We start from the raw sequence: 19,867 nt of genomic DNA, 5'->3' as shown, positions 1-19,867 counted from the left end.
AAAAGGTCATTTTCTGCGCCACGGGAATCCACATGTAAGGTTCCCACACAGGGTGTTTTGAAGCGGGAAATACAAGCAGCAAAAGCGCTTTGGAGGAGAGAACTGCAAAATACCATAAAATTCCTGACCGTGTCCTTCCAAACATCTGTCTGGGTCCAGTTTTATAGGAAAGAGACACTCAGTTGATGTGGATTCCCTCCTCAAATTCCCCTTTTAATCTCTGATTTCAGCGGAAGCAGATTTTGGGCTGGGCTCAAGTTTTTAAGACCGTCTAAAGCAGTTGGTTTTCTTGCATTTTTCCAGTAAAAGGTTCAGTGGGACACCTACTAAAACAAACAAAAAGCCTCTATTTTAGCAATGTAAAAGTAGCATTTACATCCAACAGACAGGACAAAAGACGCTTTTTTTGCCAACACACTTCCCACCCCGCAGACACAATGGTATGAGCAATAACATCCCACTTTGCCAAGAGATTCCAGCAGAAGACACAGTAATTTCAAAAGAAACAAAGTGTAAGTTTATTGGACGCCAACAGTTCTTAGTCAAGATCTAAGTAAAGAAAACACACGGTAGAAAAAGTTGTACAAAGCAGCAATGGATTTACATTACATTAAAGAAAAAGTTACCTTAAGCTATTAAGTCTCAGTCCTAAAAAAAGTAAAAACCCATCCTGGTGTATTGAACGGATATAGAATGTATAAGGTACACAGGATTATAAACCCAGCATCCTTTGTCTGACCTCTATAATCCCTTAAAATGACAAGTGATTTCGTGTAACTAACTGGAAAAATTCTCTAGCAAATGTATTGGATGATCCCAATTTCTAGAAACCGTAGGAATATATTCCCCTGTACCCAAGCACTAAAAGTGATCCCGTTTTCCTGCTTTTTAAAAAGGGACACTGTCAAGAACAAGCCTTAAAATATGCACTTAAAGTGTATTTTGCATGTTACATTGCAAAAGGGAGCTTGTTCTGGTTTTATGTACATACTTGAATCAAAGATGCTGCCGCAGTAGTGGGAAGCTTGTGTCTTTGAAAGATAATGTGTATTGCTGAGGAACTGGAAAAAAGAAAAATTGGATTGAGTCCTTTATTCTGGCACAGCGAGAGAAAAAGCAACATGAAAAATCAGCTCAACCCACAGAATTCAGATACATTTTCCAAGACATCCCTGCAACAACTGAGGATGCCTGGAGTAGGCATTTTCAAGCCCAAGCAGCTCAAGCGTTATGACTCAGTTCTTCAATTTTATTAATTTCAAGTATTTCTAACACAGGTAAGTCCATTTTCTGTACCCAGACTTTCTCTTGATAGTGTCCCTTTCTGTACAGCAGTTACAGTACGGTTTTTCACGAGCCATTTTAAATAAACAAGAATCAATGCCATTAAAAATACCATCAGGCTGTGCTCAGCAACAACAGAAAAAGATTTTTAACACTGATTCATTAACACCAACATTAAAAAAAAACAAACAAAAAAACCCAAAACAAAACAAAAAACCCCACCCAAAATAAAACCCCAACAAACCCCTAAGCTTGTTTTGATTTTTAATTAAATGTTCTGGTAGGAAAATGTAAACAATTTCACTGAACAGTATAGGCACATGCCAAATTACAGGCTCATGCCAGATATTTGCACCCTCACTGTGAAGAGCCAAGAAATTCGGCTGTCTTTATCCCGCGGGAGGAACCAGTTTTAACACTGGAAGCTTGGTACAGAAACAGAGTCCGTGCAGAGCTTCAGAGCAAACCTGCGTGTCCTGCTTGGGGGGAGAACAAACAATACCAGGCAAAAAAACCTCCTGGATGTTCCTGCCTAAACAGGAAATGCAGGAAAAGCCTCCTGCAGCTGTTTGGGGTCAGAGATAAGGAAGCATCTCTGAAACACCCCAGACAAACTCTGGAGTCACCTACTTCACCAATTATGTCCTTAATTACCTGTCAGAGGGTGTTTCTCTCCCCCTTACCCAAAAAACTCCTCAAAACTAAGGACAATGTCCTCCCTGGTTCACATCCTTTGTTTTTGTAGAGCTACACCCAATTCTACACGCAGGTTTTATGGAGAGGAAAATTAATTTTAACTTTTGGTTGCAGGACTTTAAAAAACAAAATCCGTAGGTGTTTTGCTGCCATTGCTCATTTTCAAGGTTGATCATGGTCCCAATTCAGCAAAGAACTTAAGCACTTTTTAAAAAAAAAAAAAGTAAATTAAGACTGATCTTAATGGACTTAAGCACAGGCTCAGAGGCTTTGCCAACACGGTGCCTGAAAGGAAAAAAAGAAGTCCCAAACCAAAACACATTTCATGGCTCAACCCTGCTCCTCTGAAATGCAACACAAGTTTCCCCTCTACTTCCACGGAAGCAGGATAGTTCGCTGAGATTTATCTGACAGATTATAAAAATAGCAAAGAAAGAAGAGAATTATAGATTCTAATCTATATATTAAAACATCTGCACATTCCTGTCACAAGTTTTAAGAAAAGAAGCAAAACACTTTTTATATTTAACAAGACCTCTAACTTTGTGTCACTTTAGTACACAGCTATAAAATTAAACAAAATATGATGAAAGACAGGCTTTTGTATCAATAAATTTGCCTTTTATTTTGGCTGTGGCCAAACTAGACACTCTTCAAAAGATCTTTATTTATAAACAAGCAACTAACATTTCTTTTTTTTCTCCATAATTTAACTTTTAAAACATATATTAAAGTTATATAAGTGGAAGCATATTTATTCCGTATCCTCCAAAATAAACACTTCTATCAAGGGCTTTTTAAGATACTGTATAAAAGCTAATAGAAAACCAGAACTGCTATATAAACATCTCATATTTAAATTTTAGAGATCCTGAATTCCTTTACTAAACAACAGGAACCAAATTTAAAAAAAAAAAAAAACAAACCACACACAGAACACACTTGAAGTTGAAAACAAAATATAAAAAAACAAAGAAACAACCCCCCCAAAAAAACCTGGAGAACAACTTAGGAGGCTATTTAGACCAAAAATATTTGATGGATTTTTTAGTACACTAGGAAAAAGGTCAAGGTTTCTGCAAAAATGTTGCACAAGATTTTGATTTAAAGTGTGTAGAATTTCTCATCCTACCACAGAGCAGAATCCCAGTTGGAAGTGAGATGCCTCTGACCCAGCTGAGCTCGTTGCCACCTTCCTATAGAAAGAATTTTACAACTAAACTTTCAGACTGCTGTGTAGGGGAATCGTTGAGGAAAACTCAGGAACCATTTTACAAAAACATGTTCATGTTTTATATGCACAGATTTCTTACATACATTTGAAGGATACTTAGTGGGGGCTTTATGTTTTTCTTGTTTTTGGGGTTTTTTTGTGTTTTGTTTTTTTTTTTTTTAAAGCCAGGTTAAGTTGCAATAACCATTTCAGTTCGAAATTGTTTCAGGTAGGAAAGAAATTTAGTCTTACTGGGTGGAATAAAAAAAAGTCAGTAACTGGAAATGTCACTATTAAGCAAGGGCCTTGTTTAACTGCAGTGCCACTGAAAGACTTTAACTGATATTCAAACAAATTAGCCTAATTCAGCTCCAATTTGCCTGGAAGAGGGCAAAAAAAGAACATTATGCTACTAATAGAAGTGTTTAGTGACAATTTTAGATTTTGGTCAAAAGTGAAGCGGAAGAGACTTGAAACTAACATTGCAAATTTTTTTGGTGGTGGAAAAAAAAATTGGGGGTCTGTCCTGATCTAATTCTTTTAAGCTTAAATTACAGGAAAAATAATTAAAAATCTCTTGGAAAAAAAATGGTGGCATACTTGGGCTTTCACTGAGAAAAATCGACTCTGGTTTGTGCCTGATTAAGGATGCCCAACCTAAGAATCTTAGGAGTTACATTTGTGCTTAAATTTGATAAATCTTAAGTGTCAGCTTGCACTCTTCCAACTTTTGAGTTTGGGATACTGAAAGAACAGTAACACACATGGTTACACACAGAATTAAAGCCTCACTCTGGCTCCCCCCTGAAACTGGTGACCAAACTCTGTGCTGGTTTCAGCAGATACAGACTGGGCTCTGACTCAGCAGCGTGGAATGACATCCCCCCTCTCCCAGCCCTGCAGCGGGAAGGTTGGTCAGGATCAGAAATACTGTTTGCATCATTTACCTTCACTCTAATCCATCACCACTCCATCGAGTTTAAATTCCAGCAGAAGAATTTCTCGCTGCCAGTTCACCTCCTGCTCCTGGGAAAGCATTTCCTTTACTCACAGAAAAATTTGGACCCTTACTATAGCTCCAGGTGAATATGTATGATCCTACTCACACTAAATGCTCCAGTTGTGATTTGAGGTAAAACAATGGAACCACATGGAATACCTGCAGCCCATCATTACCACAATTTTCAACAAATTGGAAAATTGCAACACAGTATCACATATGATAGAAAAGCTGCAGAAAGAACTACTCTATGCATTGTATTCATAAAATGCAGTGATTGTAGTGTGATTTTCTCCTCTGCTTTGAGCTGGATATGCAACGCTTAATACAAATTTCAAATACATACTTCTTCATTTATACAGGTGTCTATATAAATATTTACATTTTTAGGTTCTGTTAAAACATATCTTTGTACTCATGGCCAAGCTTATTACTGTGTTTAGAAACACAGCTCATCTTCTGTCCCTCGATGAGCTCTCTCCTGTTGATTTAATAGTTATACATTCCTTTGTAGTCAGAATTACAAACAGTTGTACAAATAGTGGAAACAAAGCTATGAAACTTGTCTGACATCCATTCAACCCCAGTTCATGTTATAAACAGTACCATTTGCATTATGATGGCTGTTATACAATGACTTCAGCTACCCAGGTATCCATAGGAAATTAGTCTTTGGGACATTATATAAAGCAAAGTACCCCCACTCTTGATTTTCCTTAGAAACTTAAAATTAAATGGCTGAGAGCAGACTTGCTGCTACTTCTTATATAAAATCTTAGTAATAATATTGCTGACTTTAGATTCTATTTTAATTTGCACAAGTTCCATACAACAACAAAACAATTCCGCGTTCCCTTAAAATAGCAAACATTCGTATCCAATAACATCAGGATTACTCAAACTTGAGGTTTATTTGTTATTGCTAAAGGTTTCTAAGACCTAAGTCAATACAGCAAGACACTCCATCCACCTCCTCCCTAACTGCCAGTGCATGGCAACTGTTTATATGGAGCTCGTGTGTTGGTTTCCTTTTTGAAAACAAATTAATGAAGTTGGTTACAGTATTTCACTACTATAAGCTCACAGTTAGAATCCAAATTGTTGTTGCTCTTTCGTTTAATATATAACTTTATATATAACACACACGCACACACCAGCATCACAGGATGAAGATCCATGCATACAATCCAGATGCAATCGCATTTCAGTGTTAAATGAAATAAAATTTATACTGTTTCTATCAGATCCCAGACCACAGGATTTTAAATTACTCTGCTTCCTACCTAATAACCAAGTTAACTTCCCCCTAACCTTCAAATCCAAGCAGCATCACAAATTCCACATTTTTTCATCATCGTTTTGATCCTCTTAAAATTTCTCGTCTGTGTGGCAGACATGTGAGACCCTGAACACAGCTTTGTAAGGTTTCTGTTAAAGCTCAGTTGTGTGTCTGTTCGTGGCTCCAGAGACTAAAAGCTGTCTTGAAAGTCCTGTGACAGAGTTTGCACATGTATTGTCTCTTAAACGTGATTGCTGAGAGCGGCGGGGCGTGGTAGAACAGCGTGTCTGACTCCTGGGGCACGAACAACTTCTCAGTAGTACTGGAGCTCTCGGGCAGGCCCGTGGGGCTGTCGGGCTCCAGAGGCTGGATTTTGGGGAGTGGCGGGGGTGGGGGTAAGGGCGGCGGGGACGGGGAGTTGGCTGGTGGGCATATCTCAGGCTCCTTGCTGGTGGCCTCCTCTGCGGCCTGCGACATGTGGGACTGGAAGTGGCTCCACAGCCGGAAATTCGTTCGGAAGGCCTTGTTGCACACGTGGCAGATGAAGGGCTTCACGGAGCACAGGAGCTCCTGGTGGCGCTCCAGCTGCTTGCGCAGGGTGAAAATCTTCCCGCACTTCTCGCAGGGCCACAAGTTGGCATCCTTCTTGGAGACCGCTTCCTTAGGTTCCCTGCTCGTCTCGGTGACCTCATCCTCCATGTCATCCGCAGGCTCTTCTTTGATCTGGATTTTGAACTGTTTGGAGACGCTTAAGTCCTCAGGTAGGCATGAGGAGTCTTCAGAATCGAAGTTGATTTGTTCTGACGAGTCACTGAACACACCATCCTCCTTCGCAGCAACAAAGTTGTTCATTTTATTTGACTCCGACTGCGGGGGCAACCTTGACGAACTGGTTATTTCCCCGTTGTGATCCATGAGAGGTAAGGAAAAGTTCTCTGATGGTGCCATCGTGTTTTGATTGTGAACCTCAACCTGATGGCGCCAGATGCTGAAGGATGATTTGAAGGTACGCATACACTCGAGGCAAGTGAGCTTCTTATACTCACACTTGCTTTCGTGCTCGTGCTTCAGCTCTGGAGAGGAAAACCTAAGGCTGCAGTAAGGACAGACAGTGGCGTTCCTACAGAGCCGCTCGTGATTTCCCTGTTCGATGAGCGAGGAGAGCTTGGCATTGCAGAGCCGGCACTGATAAACCTCCTTGCTCTCCACCGGGCTCTCAATGTGAATGTGATCCTTCTGCTTAGGAGCCTTGTTCCCTCCGATGGGTTTCTCCCCTGGGTGCATTTTTATGTGCTGTTTGAACTGCGAGAGGAAGCGATAAGCTTTCCCACAGTAGGTACAAATATAGGCCCCTTTGGTTCTCGACCTCAGATTCCTCTTGATGACTTGCTGTGCTTGTGAAGCGGACTGGCCCTGAAAGCTCTGCTTGCCACGCCTCAGTTTCACGATCAGGGCTTTTTTGATTTCCCTCTCCCTCACTATATCGATCAGTTTTCTTTGGAATTTTTCATCCAAGAGGGCGTGAGAACTGGAGGCTGGTGAGGGGTTCTTCACAATCCCGTGCTGGGTCTGGCAGTGCGTCCACACCTTGAAATTGGTGTGAAATCTCTTGTGGCATATGTCACAAGCATAGGGCTTCTCCGGATTATGATACATGTTAACGTGACGATGAAGACCTGCTGTTGATCTGAAGATTTTAAGGCAGTGTTTGCATTTAAATTTTTTATTTGGTCTTGCTTCTTCCATCTCGCCGTACTCGTCTTTACTGACATCGGAATCAGGAAAATCAGCGTCAAGGTGCGGAGGGCTTGAGCCTTCCTCAAAGTTCTCCTCTGAGGCAGGAGAACCCTGCTCATCCGCCTTCAGCTTCTTGAATGGCAGCATTCTATCGTCCTGAAACCTCCTTTTTGCTGGAATTCTGCTGGGTTCCTTGCGATCCTCCTCGGTTTTAAAAGCGAACTCTTTGTTTGCCGAGGCTGAGGCATCGCCCACCGTAACTCTTATAATCTCAGCGGGATCTGAGAGCGGACTGCTCGGCTCGGTTTTTATCCGCACCTCCGAGAGAGGGGAAGCCACCTCCCTGTCAGTGGACTGAGAGGCACTGAAAGACCTAAGGCGATGTGGGTGTATTACCTGGGGTTTCTCATCCAGGACTAACTTCTCCGATGATTCCTTCAAGGATGACTTCTGGGACACAACGCTAAACGTTTTCTGGGGATCGTTAGTTCCCGGTGAGGAGGAGGACGATACCTGTGCAGGCTTTAGGTCCACGGAAGGTGAGTAAATAGGAACCTGGCTGTCCATGGACAGCGACCTCCGCAGAAGACTTTTTACAAGGGGCCCACTTCTGTCAATACTTTGGTTTTCTGGGCCAGACCCACCGGATGGGATTACCAGCCCCAACTTTGAGTAGTACAGCAAGTTCCTGTCTTCACCTTGACCGTTCCCTTTTCCCGCCTCTCGCAACAAAAACGCGGATTCCGATGCCCCACGCAGAGACAAGACTGGTGGTCGTGGTCTCTTCAGTGACATCTCCACAGCCTTTCCTCTCAGAAGCTGACCACTGCTTCCCGGCTCGTCGTCTGCAACTTCCTTCTCCGCTAAAGGCATCTGAGGCAGCACCGTGTTCCTTTTCACCAAAGCACCCCTGCCCTGATCCTCCACAGTTCCAGAAGTTTCGTGTACCTTCGTATAGCCCAAAGGACTTTCTTTCAGCCACCTCCTCTCAGTCAGTGATAAGTTGTGAAGGGTTTCAGTTGGTTTTGTTATTTGTGGTCTGCTGCTTGTTTTGACTGCCACAGAGGGCGAAGGTTTAGGAGTATGGCTTAAATCGTACTGTGTCTGATTTATGCTTTTCGCTTGTGCTTCAATTCTGTTCTGACAGACGATGACACTTCTCTTCTGGGAACTGCTTTCATCTTCATCTTGATACAGTATTTTCTTGATAGGGCAAGCAGGAAAAGGAGCTTGAGGACTCTTGGAAACAATGTTTGTGAGAAAGGATATTCCAAGACTGTAGCCCAGCTCTTGCACAGCTGCGAGACTGCCTTTCTCAATGAACAAGGACGAAGAATAAATGTAGTTCAACACATTATCAAAAGCATCTGGCTCACAAAAGTCGAGTTGAAACACTGTCTGAGACTCGTTCTCCTTGTTTGTGAACAGAGTCTGGAAGTATTCACTGCTGGCAGCCAGAACGTTCTTATGGGCTCGAAATTTCTGGTCTCCCACTATGAGCACAACGTCACACAGCTGTCCCTTGAGACGCTCCTCGTTCAGGGTGCTCAGAAGGGAGATGGCATGTGCTGGGTTTATGTAGTGCAAGAGCCCCTCCATGATTCTGATGTCTCTGAAAAAGAACAACAACAAAAGTTGTAGGCTGCCTTATGTGAACCGTAAGAGGTAAAGCAAACACACCTAATCCCCCCCTGCACTTCCTAAACTGGCCAAACCACCACCAAAGAGTGGTTAAGGAAACAGCTTTGTTTGGAGGAAAGGTATGGGAATGAAAACAAGACTGTCAGTTCCAGCAGATGCACAGGCATGGGAAGAACCAGCACGCCTGCCCACTTTCAAATACCCAGTTAATGGCTGATCTTAAACCAGAAATATGACACCACAGATAGGATGGGTGGGCTATGTTCTTTTCCAGCAATACACAGGGAGGGACAGTTCGGTCATTTCACTCTCCATCTCTGCTTCAGCTTTATGAAGATCTATCTTGACAACTGCATTGATAAACTTTTGGATCAGATATCTAAAGCTTAGTTATACCGACTCACCTTCCTGAGCTTAAGCAACCCTGACAGTCTCCTGCTGACCAAACAAATTAAGGGGGTTTTGCTGCCACTTTTAATAGGATGATGGAAAGGGCATTAATACTGGGAAGGGAGAAGGAAGCAGGATTATTGCCTGTAATCTAAATTTATCACATTTGTTTATGCTCATTAAGTGCTGTTAATGATACACTTCTATCTGTCAAATATGTGTCACCTAAAACTGCACTGGCAGGATCTGGGAAATGTCACAATTTTCACTGAGGTATCCCTGCACTGCTTGCTCTATCCCTGCATTGCTTTGCTGTAGCTGAAAAGCAATCAGAGAACTGAAGTCCCCATTTTATTCATTAGCAGGAGAGCACTTTATGCCCACAACCCAGATACGTGAGGAACAGTTAGCCTGGGATGCATCCAAGAGTACAATAAGCACAGATTAAGCTGCAGTGCAGAAATCTCCATGTTTCATGTGCTTCAAAACACAACCCACTCTGTACTGCAGGATGTCTCAACAACTCAATATTGCTCCTGATTGGAGCTTAACAAAAGAAAGGAATCGGGCTTTAAGTTACTTTAAATCAAGAACTTCTAGGGCAAGAATTGGAATTTATACATACGTGCACAGGGAAAACAGCAATATCCAAAATTTTTTTTTTGCAGACACTCTTTACACTGCCTTCCTCCATGGTGGTATAAAACAAGTCAATGATGCGTCTGTTAAAAGACATTCTCTACTTTCTACAGCTGATTTGAGACATTACTCTTTAGTTTATGATTTATCCATATAAATACATAGACAACGAAAAGGTTTCGCTGTCCATCAGCCAACAAGTAACACTGTAAAGTTTCTAAAAATAAAAAGAACAGTACTAAGAGGCTGTAACCCCGTGATTAATAAATGAGGGTGGTAAAACTTACAGCAAATGGATACAAGTAAGTGATCAAAGTCCAAACTGGTTTTATTGAGAAATGACCGAAAGGGTGCTGCATCTCTGGGTGTTGAGCTGCCACTTCTGCATCTGAAACTCCCAAATGACTTCACAGTGCCATGGCAATAGCAAAAGCAGAATGCTGTTTCCTCACCAAATCAGTCTTTATCGAGTGTTTCAGTGTCATTTCACAAACACTAATTTATCCTTAATTCACCCCGGATAGTTATAGTTATAATGCATAATCCCCCCACACCTCCATCTAAAAAAAGCAGTGTAGTCATTCTTAATTTGAGAAACCAATCTGGCTTGGTTTGCTTTCTGTGTTTTGCTTAAAAATACTGGGGGGGGGATGAGGATGGTGGTTCACCAGCCCTCTCCTTCATGGGTGCCACTGAAGTTTAAAGTGGTGGGGTCTGAGTGGCCCTAATCCAGTTTCATGGGCTGAGCACCCATTAACACTTGGGGTGTTCCAGGAGGGCATCTTTTCCTTTAGCTTCATCTGGAAGAAGGTGAATTTGCAAAGTCAAGTGATTCGTCTGGGATTCAACTTGCAGAGGGTTTATGGAGGTACCAGATCCACGGTGTGCTCAGGGAGCTTGAACTACAACAGTGGTGTAGAGACACCCCATACAAGTTGCTGCATAACCCCCACTTTCAAGGGCAGAGTGAAAATACAGTGTATTAGTCACATATTTTGAAATGTTTTCAAATATTTCGCTTTAATCTGCTTTGCCCAGGCCCTGTGTTTAGTGTAAGACTGGCAGAATAAACACCATGTAATTACTGTGTGTCCCTTTGTCCCTCCTAGCACAGTAATGCCATGTAACCAGCAGAGGCCAGTGGAAAATCTAAACATCTAAAGCAGAGCCCAACAGTCACCCACCCTTCTTTCCCATCCTCCTTTTTTTATTCCTAGAACACTTTCAATTCACTACATATAACATGACAAGAGACAATTGTCTCTTGTGTGCAGTGAGGGAGGGTTTGGTGCAATTTAACTGTGTCACTTTAACAGTAACCAAGGCTGCAACATACACAAGTGGCAGGGCACCAAAGTAATCCTGCAAAGGCAGCTTTAATCCTGGTATTTCCTAATTCAAGTGCTTGACTTTCAGCTTAATAGCCTTTAGACACAACAGGCAGAAATAAAACAAACTGTGATACCAAGAAACAAAACCAGAAGTGTTTTGCAGATCCATTTTAAGACATTTACACAGACCACCTAAAATCCTGAAATGCTCAGCTGTGGGGGGGAAAAAAAAAATCCAAAGATCACCTGAGTAAATGAACAATGTGTTAAAGTTTCACTACATGAACATTTTTTCAGTAACAAAGTTGATCCTGCTCTCTCCTGTTCATGTTACCTGCACGCTGCAGGTCGCTCCTCCTCCAGCTGTGCCAGTACAAATACCTGCAGGCCTGTATGACACAGCAGATCAGACAACAAATAAAACCCCAGAACTATCAATTTCCAAGTGCTGGTCAATTTTGATATCAAACCACAACGATTGCATTGGCATAACTGAAGAGGCAGCAATGGGAGCAGCCACAGGAAGACAAGAACTCCTCCCAGCAGTGTCCTCAAAGCCAGTGTTTGTCTGCTTAGCCCCACCAAAAGCTGTGTCTGGCACAGTGTGTAGATCCAGAACTCTGGCAGTCTCCTGTAATACTAGATCTGGTTCCAGGCATTTGAGGACTCTTACTTCTCAGCTAAAGATTAATTTGCCATTAGCTACCTAAGCTCTTTCCTCCAAGTAATCTGCTTCTATTCTCTCCAACCACTTTTTTCCAGCCACCTTCACTACTGACTGGAAACAAAGCTCTTCTTTATTTTCTTCCATGACGTTTGGATGACATCAAGGAAACAGCAGGAGCATATCAAGAGATCTCCCACTGTTTGTGTGCCACAAGGTACAGCAGCTGCTGGTCCTCAGGAGGAACAGTGACAGTAAGACTCCAAACCCAGGAAGGGCAAGTGCAGCAGGAGCACCTGCAGCCTTCCTTCAGGAGGCCAAGAAGAGATTTTGGTGTCAAGTCTTCACAGAATCACAGAATGGGTCAGGTTGGAAGGGACTACAATGGGTCATCTGGTCTAACCTCCCTGCTCCGGCAGGGTCATCCCAGAGCACATGGCACAGGATTGTGTCCAGATGGGTCTGGAATATCTCCAGGGAGGGAGACTTCACATCCTGGTCTCTCTCCAGTGCTCGGTCACTGCACAGCAAAGTTCTTCCTCCTGTGCAGATGGAACTTGCTGGGCATCAGTTCCTGCCCGTTCCTCTTGTGCCATTGCTGGGCCCCCCCGAGCAGAGCCTGGTCCATCCTCTGCCCCCTCCCTGCAGACCCCACAGACCTGGGGGAGGTCCCCTCTCAGTGTGCACTGGGGGCTGAACAGCCCCAGCTCCCTCAGCCTTTCCTGGTCAAAGAGGCTCCAGTCCCCTAATTTCCTCCTTCAACAGCCCTCTACTGATCTCAGCAAACTAAATTTCAGAAACCTAAGTACTGTATTTGGTACAAGATTGCTTTTATTTTATATTTTGAATGAGGATAGAAAAAGGCACTTCTACTATTTCAAAATTACTTCCAGGGAAAAAAAAGGAAATCTCTACTCAGGAAAGCTCTACTCAAGGGAAGAGTGGAAAGGTTCAGTATTTGGCCCAACAGTTTCCTGATCTTCACCATCTACCTGTCTTTGAGGTGGTAGTTCCCCTTCCTTTCCTCTATCCCTTACTGTCACTTCTCCTCCTCTCAGCCCCGTGGTACCCCCTCCCTTCCTTTCACCAGCTCGGCTGCTCATTTCACCTCCCAGGGAGCTGATTCAGCTCCCTAAAATGACTGGAAACAAAGAAACAAACAAAATCAATCCAGCTTTTTATACCGGTTGGCTATTTTCTAGGATAGGAGCTTGATACCACACTGAGAGGTCAGATGAGCATCAGAGTTGCAGCAAGAGAAGCCACGAAACTGCTCATTCTTTGTCAGGAAGTTGTTCCATCAGCTTCACCCACCTGGAATTTCACCTTTAGAAACGACGAAGCCACCAACACTAAAACCTTACTGTGTGACCGATTTCAGTGTAACAGTTACACCTGTAAATACACACGAGCAACCAAGAGAAGATGTTGATGTTGCCTTTTGACTTCCATTATAAGGACACAGCTGTCAGCTAAAGCTCCATTAACAGCGTGTTGGGGGTGGAACTGGGAAAGTGGATGTTCTGAAGCTCTTAAAGAGATGCGATTTTGCAACAAGGAGGCGCCGGGGGGCTGTGAGAAACTGCGGCTGGAAGCAGGGAATACGAGGACTGAGGAGAAAACACACACAGAGGAGGCAGGAACCAAGGGACACTGAACAGGGGTTTCTACAGGGAAAACACACAGGAAATGTGACGGGGGCAAACCCCGCTAAGAAAGCAAAGAAACATGGATTACAAGACCCAGTGAGTTCCTGGGGAATTGCCAGGTAAATGCAGGAATGTCACACTCAGTTGTGAGTGCTTTGCCGAGGATCTCATGGCTCCGGTAATTCTGGTGCTGTTTCAGACACAAGGAAGGAAAAACGTCTGATTACTCATCACAAGTCCAGGTGCAAAACAAACACACGCCACTTAAGCTTCTACTCAAGGATTATATGCAGGGTTTTATTACAGGAGTTTGACTACAGTTTATAAAATGCCTTTTTTTTCCATCAACATCCTTTACAACATAGACGCTCTCCCATAGTACATACATATTTACACACTCCCCTACATGCCCCCAAAGCTGTATGTTTGCACTTTTATGATCTTTTTCTAACTAGACACTTAAGTAACCTCTTGCTGCAAGGTTGGGGATTCTGTCTTCCTGGGTTTACTGAAATGTGATTTCACTGCTGTTGCTGTTTCCCACCGCTACCAATACTGTGAACTCTCTCCGTGAAGACAAATGTTTTTTCATGCCCACTAAGTCAGCAGCAAGGAGAGGCTCACTACAGTGAAGAGAGGCATAAAATCAGATAAAGAACATGTTTGCTAGTGTGTGAAATCGGTGGACTAATTTCCAACTATTTATCCTCCACACATACAGAAGCAGAGATATAGGGAGAGGAAAAGAATTCTATAATCAGGGAGTCACAGAATGTTTTGGGTTGGAAGAGACCTTAAAGATCATCCAGTTCCACCCCCTGCCATGGGCAGGGACACCTTCCACTAGCCCAGGTTGCTCCAAGCCCCGGCCAACCTGGCCTTGGACACCTCCAGGGATCCAGGGGCAGCCACAACTTCCCTGGGCAACTTGTGCCTCACTAACCTCACAGTAAAGAATATTTTTCTAATATCTAATTTAAAACTACTCTCTTTAAGTTTGAATACCGTGCAGCCTCTCTATTTTGCCCGGCACAATGGACAAATAACGAGCAGTTACTCTGACACAGGCTAAAAGTTCTCTTAGAAATTAGAGGCTACTTTTCACATTCAGATCATCCCCTTGGTTTCCCCATCTGACACTTAAACCCTCCTGACTTGCAGCAAAGTAAGATGCCAGTAACACCGCAAAGCTCCTCTAGTCCTTGTTTTACACACCCACAGCACTCAGGGTGCAATTTCATCTCACTCTCAGTCCAGCCCAACCAGGGACTGCTCCTGCAAGGAGCAGCCCGTGTCTCCTCCACCCCTAAGGAAGGACTGGCTTGTGCCAGAGCAGTAAACCACGGGATTGCACAGCCAAGGGGTGTAAGGGAGAGGGCAGGAATGTGCGCTGTTTGAGAGCTCTCCCAGTTCTTCCTGAAACACTTAATGAAGATTAAATCACAATTTGACAAAATACTTGTCCTGGCCTCAATGTTTTAGCTGAAAGCTGTGTAACTCACCCTCCAAACCGCTGTGACCTACATCAAAATATCAAAAAGTTTAAAAGTTTAAAAATACTTTTGCCTAAGGAGTTCTTCAGCTTCCGTTCCCTTGAGCTTTGTAATGTTAAACTTTCTGGTGGGACAAGACCAAAAGGCTTGATGGCCATATAATTAAAAAACCTACAGAAACCTCATCCCCAGAAATACTTCATATGATTTTTTTGGTAAGAGATGCATGAAATCAAGAATTTGAGGAAAGGGAGATGTACACCAAATGTGTACACTTGTACTCCTTCTCCAGGTGGACTTTATTATTTTGTTGGTAAAGCTGAGATATCAAATGGAATAATATTTGTAATTTATTTACAAATTCCTTTACTATTCCTTTACAGTTTTTCTTTGTTTAACTGACCTAATTCAGAATAAAATCTTGTCTACATACTGCTTTTAATTTTGCTGGCATAGTCAAACTCACAAACCCCCAGTTGAGGGCATATTTCTATGAGTATAATGTGGGTTTTTACAGGCATATTTTAGATAGGAAGAAAAACCAATTATACCCATATAAGGCACTTTTCTATCAACAGAATTGTGTTTACAATAAGGTTTCTTTAAAAAAACACAATATTTCAAGGGGGAGAGGTCATACATTTAATCTGAAAAACGCAGAACTAATACAAAAGCTGAGCCTAAAAAATTGCCAAATGAGAAAGTTACGGTTCAGGGAATGCAGGTATCTTCCTCCCACTGAAGGGATCCAAAGAAAATGTCATTCCACCATCACCAATTATGGGCAAGATAAGACAGTACAGGATACTGGAAAAGGGGAAAGATAGCAGCAATTTAACCTGAGTTTTACATGAGATTTACAAGGTTGTCAGTGCTGAGAATGAACTGGAACCTAAGGACTGCTCACACTGTTGAGTGCTGAGGTGGGATAAAACAGGGATAAGGAGATTAATGCTCCACGACAAAAAAGGGAAAAATATTTCATCCTTTCCCAAAGAATGCAATTTAATTGTAAATGAATTGCTACCGAAGGACAAGTTTTGCAGCAGTTTTTTGGAAATTATTTGGTCAAAGGATTTTTCAGGCCTTTTCATCACAGAGTGTATGGAAAGAATTTGCACGAGATGTGGTGTGTCACTAAATACGAGAGGGAAACCCCCCCTCAACAATCAGGACTAGGTGATTTTGAAACTTGCATGGTTTTTGGTGGGCTGCAAAATGGTGCTGCTGGTAGAATGAGCTTAGGGAGGTCAAAGAGTTGCTCAACACTTTCTTTTCTTTTCCACAAAATATGCCTGAACTCTTCCAGAACAGCACAATACATAAAGCAGTCGATAAGCAAAGACAACAGATGATTTTTTTAAAATTTATTTCACTGCTGAATAAAAGAAAGTATGAGAGAACTGCTGTATTTAATATTATCATTAAGGGGAAAACAAAGAAATGTTATAGTACAAAGACTAATATTAAATTATAACTATTTGAGGAATGAAACTCCTGCACAGAAAATCTATTTTAAAGCAGTGTTTCCACTTGCAACGAATGATTTTGCTGCTTCTGAAGACTTTTCTGGGGATCTCAGTTGATTAAAGGCAACAGACCCCATTACAAAAGAGCTCACTTGCTCAGAAGTTTAACGAGAGAGATGAAATAGTTGCAACTGCAGCGTGTGACTCACAGCGCAGCCCCTCCCAGCGCAGGACAAACCGTGTGCCGGTTACAGCCCAACTTCCTCCCCCCAGCTCCTCCTTCCTCTGCCGGCTGAGCCTACACTTGTTTATTATCACTGTTGTGCAGATAAAATGAATTTCAAAACCCTGAAAGCTATAATGGGAAATTACGTGGGGGATTTTTTTAATTTTTTTTTTTTTTTTAACAGTAACTGCTTCACAGCTCCTGCAGCTCAAACCAAAACAACCTCACTACAGCAAGAAAGCTCAAGGTTTTATGTGAAGTTGTCCTGTTAAACCCAAAGGCTGGTCTGCCCAAAACTAATTCTAAGGCAAGTGTGGTCAGCACCAACTATTTAATTCTCTGTATAAAAGTGTTCTCTAGCATCACACACACAAAAAACTCACCCATGAGCTCATAAAACCTAATTTCTTAGTAATACCCAGGTTCTGGTGATGCAGAGGGTTCTCAGTGTGAGATGTTGAATCCGAGTCAGCTGGCAGAGCATCACCCTGGCACTTGGAACCTACACAGCAGGAACAGGAGGCACAAATGTTCACATTCATCACTAAATGTACAGCACAGAGAGGACTTCGGGAACTTCTTAAAAGCTACTGCCTCTTTTTACATTAAATAAGAGGGATAATATGTGCTAGAGGATAAGATACTTTAAGCATTAAAAAACCCTGCTCAACTCATTATGACTTTAATCCTGTTCTGGATCAGAGGGAAATGTTGAAATCAGCAACAGCAGCACTGAGGGCACAAGACACTTTCAACTCCAATTCCCAAGGGAGTCTTGGCTCCAGAAAAGTCAGGGGAGCTCCCAGCTGGAGAAATCCCCAAGAAATCCTGGCCTGGCACACACTGTCGCAGCTGAAAACTTCAGAACTTGTAATTTGTGGCATCTCCCCGCAAGTCCCTACTGAGAACATGTAAATGACTGTTCTTTAAACGTTCAGTCCAGTCAGGATGGGTGGATGGACTTTCCACAGGTGAAAAAAATGTTCTTATGAGATTTACAAGTGTAGAGCATGTGGGCGAAACACACTTCTGAGAGAAAGGGATGTCGGATCCCCTTTCACCCAAAGGATGACCACATAATTTGGGTTTTGTTTTTTTTTTTTGCAAGCAAGGTTCATAAAAACAGTTGCTTAAATTTGCTCAAAACTTCCCCTCAAGAAGGTCAGCATAATGCTGGTGGAAAATTTTAGTCAGAGCAGTCAGTGTGAGCAAAGTCACAACAGAACACGACAACTCTCTGTGTTCAGGCAATCCACACATAAAGTGGTACTTGATTTACCTGTATACGTATTCACTACTCCTGATTTAATGTCAGATGTAGGTATATACTACTCCTGATTTAATATTCCTGTACAGAAATACACTCAAAAATCTATTTTCATATTAATTTATTTGAGGATAAGAAGATTAATTATAATTTAACTGAAAGATCTTCAGTGTATTCACAGAAAGTCATGTGATTGTGTAATTCATCACAGACTCTTCTTATATGTACAGCCCACCTACATTTCCACTGTGAGTCCAAGTGCAAAAACACTTGAGCTATTAAAGCAAGTGCTATTTAATTACTAAGACGAGCTTACTCAGCACATAAAGACATACCACAATATTTCCTGTCTCCTAATAACTCCTCTAAATTAAATTCTAAAGCATGAGCTGCATCCAGTCTGGACAGAATGTCAGCGTGCACTTCAGGGAGGATTACAGTAAAGTTCTGACAGCTGATCACATAAAACACCTTTCATGGCTTTCTGCAAAGGCACAGCACAGCACTGAGGGTTCCTCCACCTGGCTATGAAATGTACTTCATCCCGATGAAAAAAAAAAACAGCCCAACAGCGCTCGGACTAGCAAAGCTACCCTTTGCCTACAGAATCACGGTGGGTCAGGTTGGAAGGGACCACAGAATCTGGTCCAACCTCCCTGTTGAAGCAGTGTCGTCCCAGAACTCGCGGCACAGGATTGTGTTAAGGCAGTTCTGAAGTATCTCCACTGAGGGGGACTCCACAGCTTCTCTGATCTCTGTTCTAGTCCTTGGTCGCTGCACAGCAAAGAAGTTCTTCCTCACGCTTAGATGGAAATTTCGTGCATCAGTTCCTGCCTGTTGCCTCTTGTGCCATTGCTAGGCACCCCCGAGCACAGCCTGGTCCATCCTCTGTCCCCTCCCTGCACACACTTGTACCTATGAACGAGGTTTAGTACCTGCCTGTACACGCACTCCACAGGCAGCTCGCTGTGGGGGGATGAAATGCGCTCTCCCTTCCAGACACAGCGGGGAGCAGCCGTGTCTCCGAGGCACAGCCTCTCCCTTGTTTTAGAGTTCGGATCGCAAGCCGGGGCGGAGGAGGAAGCACCGGGACCTCCAGTCCCTCACACCCTTCGGGCAGGCGATCACTCGCACCCCTCAGGCGGCCGCTTCTTCACGCCACCGCTCCCTGGTGTCCATCGCCGGTCCCGGGTGTCCCTCACACACACCCCACAGGTCCCCGATATCCCTCACACCCACACCACAGGTCCCTGATATCCCTCACACCGCCGCTCCCTGGTGTCCATCGCAGGTCCTTGGTGTCCCTTACACCACCCGGTGTCCCTCACACACACACACACACGACAGGTCTCTGATATCTCTCACACTGCCGATCCCTGGTGTCCCTCAAGCCACTGATCCCACACATCGCCGGTCCCTGGCGTCCCTGGCAGACACCGCCGGTCCCTGGCGTCCCTCACATCACCTGGTGCCTCTCACAACCACCGCTCCCCGATACCCCTCACGCCGCCGCCCCTCACTCCCCTCAGGCGGCCGAGCCCTCCCTCTCGCCCGTGCCGGCCGTCAAGGCGCTATGGAGGAGCCTCCGCTGAGGGAGCCCTGAGACCGCGCAGCCCTTCCCAGCCTTCCCCCGCTCTCGCCTCCCTCCCTCCCTCCGTCCCTCCCGGCTCCCGCGCCCTCCGCCCCGGGGCGGGGCGGGCGATGTGGCGGCGGCCGCGGGGGCACCGCCCGCCCCGCCCCGAGCGCCTGCGCCGAGCTCCGGCCGAGGGAGGGGGGAAGAGTTTCGTAACCGGCGCATGCGCCCGGGCAGCCGCATCCCCGCTCGGCGGAGGAGGAGGAATGAGAGAGGGAGGGAGGGATGGGGGGATGGGGGGGGGGGGAGAAGGAGG

The 19,867-nt window shown here is 43.9% G+C and overlaps 1 protein-coding gene across 2 annotated transcripts; it reads right to left on the bottom strand.

The window, feature by feature from the left end:
• Positions 1–3,375: 3,375 nt before the first annotated feature.
• Positions 3,376–19,438, bottom strand: ZBTB21 (zinc finger and BTB domain containing 21). Of its 2 annotated transcripts, none has more exons than XM_027887396.1 (2): positions 18,914–19,438; positions 3,376–8,821 (listed from the first exon to the last, which is right to left on the bottom strand). In XM_027887396.1, the coding sequence occupies exon 2, from the start codon at positions 8,806–8,808 to the stop codon at positions 5,632–5,634; it is 3,177 nt and encodes a 1,058-aa protein (XP_027743197.1). In that variant the 5' UTR covers positions 8,809–8,821; positions 18,914–19,438; the 3' UTR covers positions 3,376–5,631. The 2 variants fall into 2 exon arrangements, with proteins under 2 accessions (XP_027743197.1, XP_027743198.1); XM_027887397.1 differs by lacking the exon at positions 18,914–19,438 and adding an exon at positions 11,545–11,775.
• Between the last annotated feature and the right edge of the window lie 429 nt (positions 19,439–19,867).

This window comes from Empidonax traillii, unplaced genomic scaffold, assembly GCF_003031625.1.
Source record: "Empidonax traillii isolate 1590-97213 ecotype Southwest subspecies unplaced genomic scaffold, ASM303162v1 scaffold208:size1045274, whole genome shotgun sequence".
NCBI lineage: Eukaryota > Metazoa > Chordata > Aves > Passeriformes > Tyrannidae > Empidonax > Empidonax traillii.
Note: the sequence above shows the minus strand (reverse complement) of the source record. Positions and strands in the feature narration are given on the sequence as shown.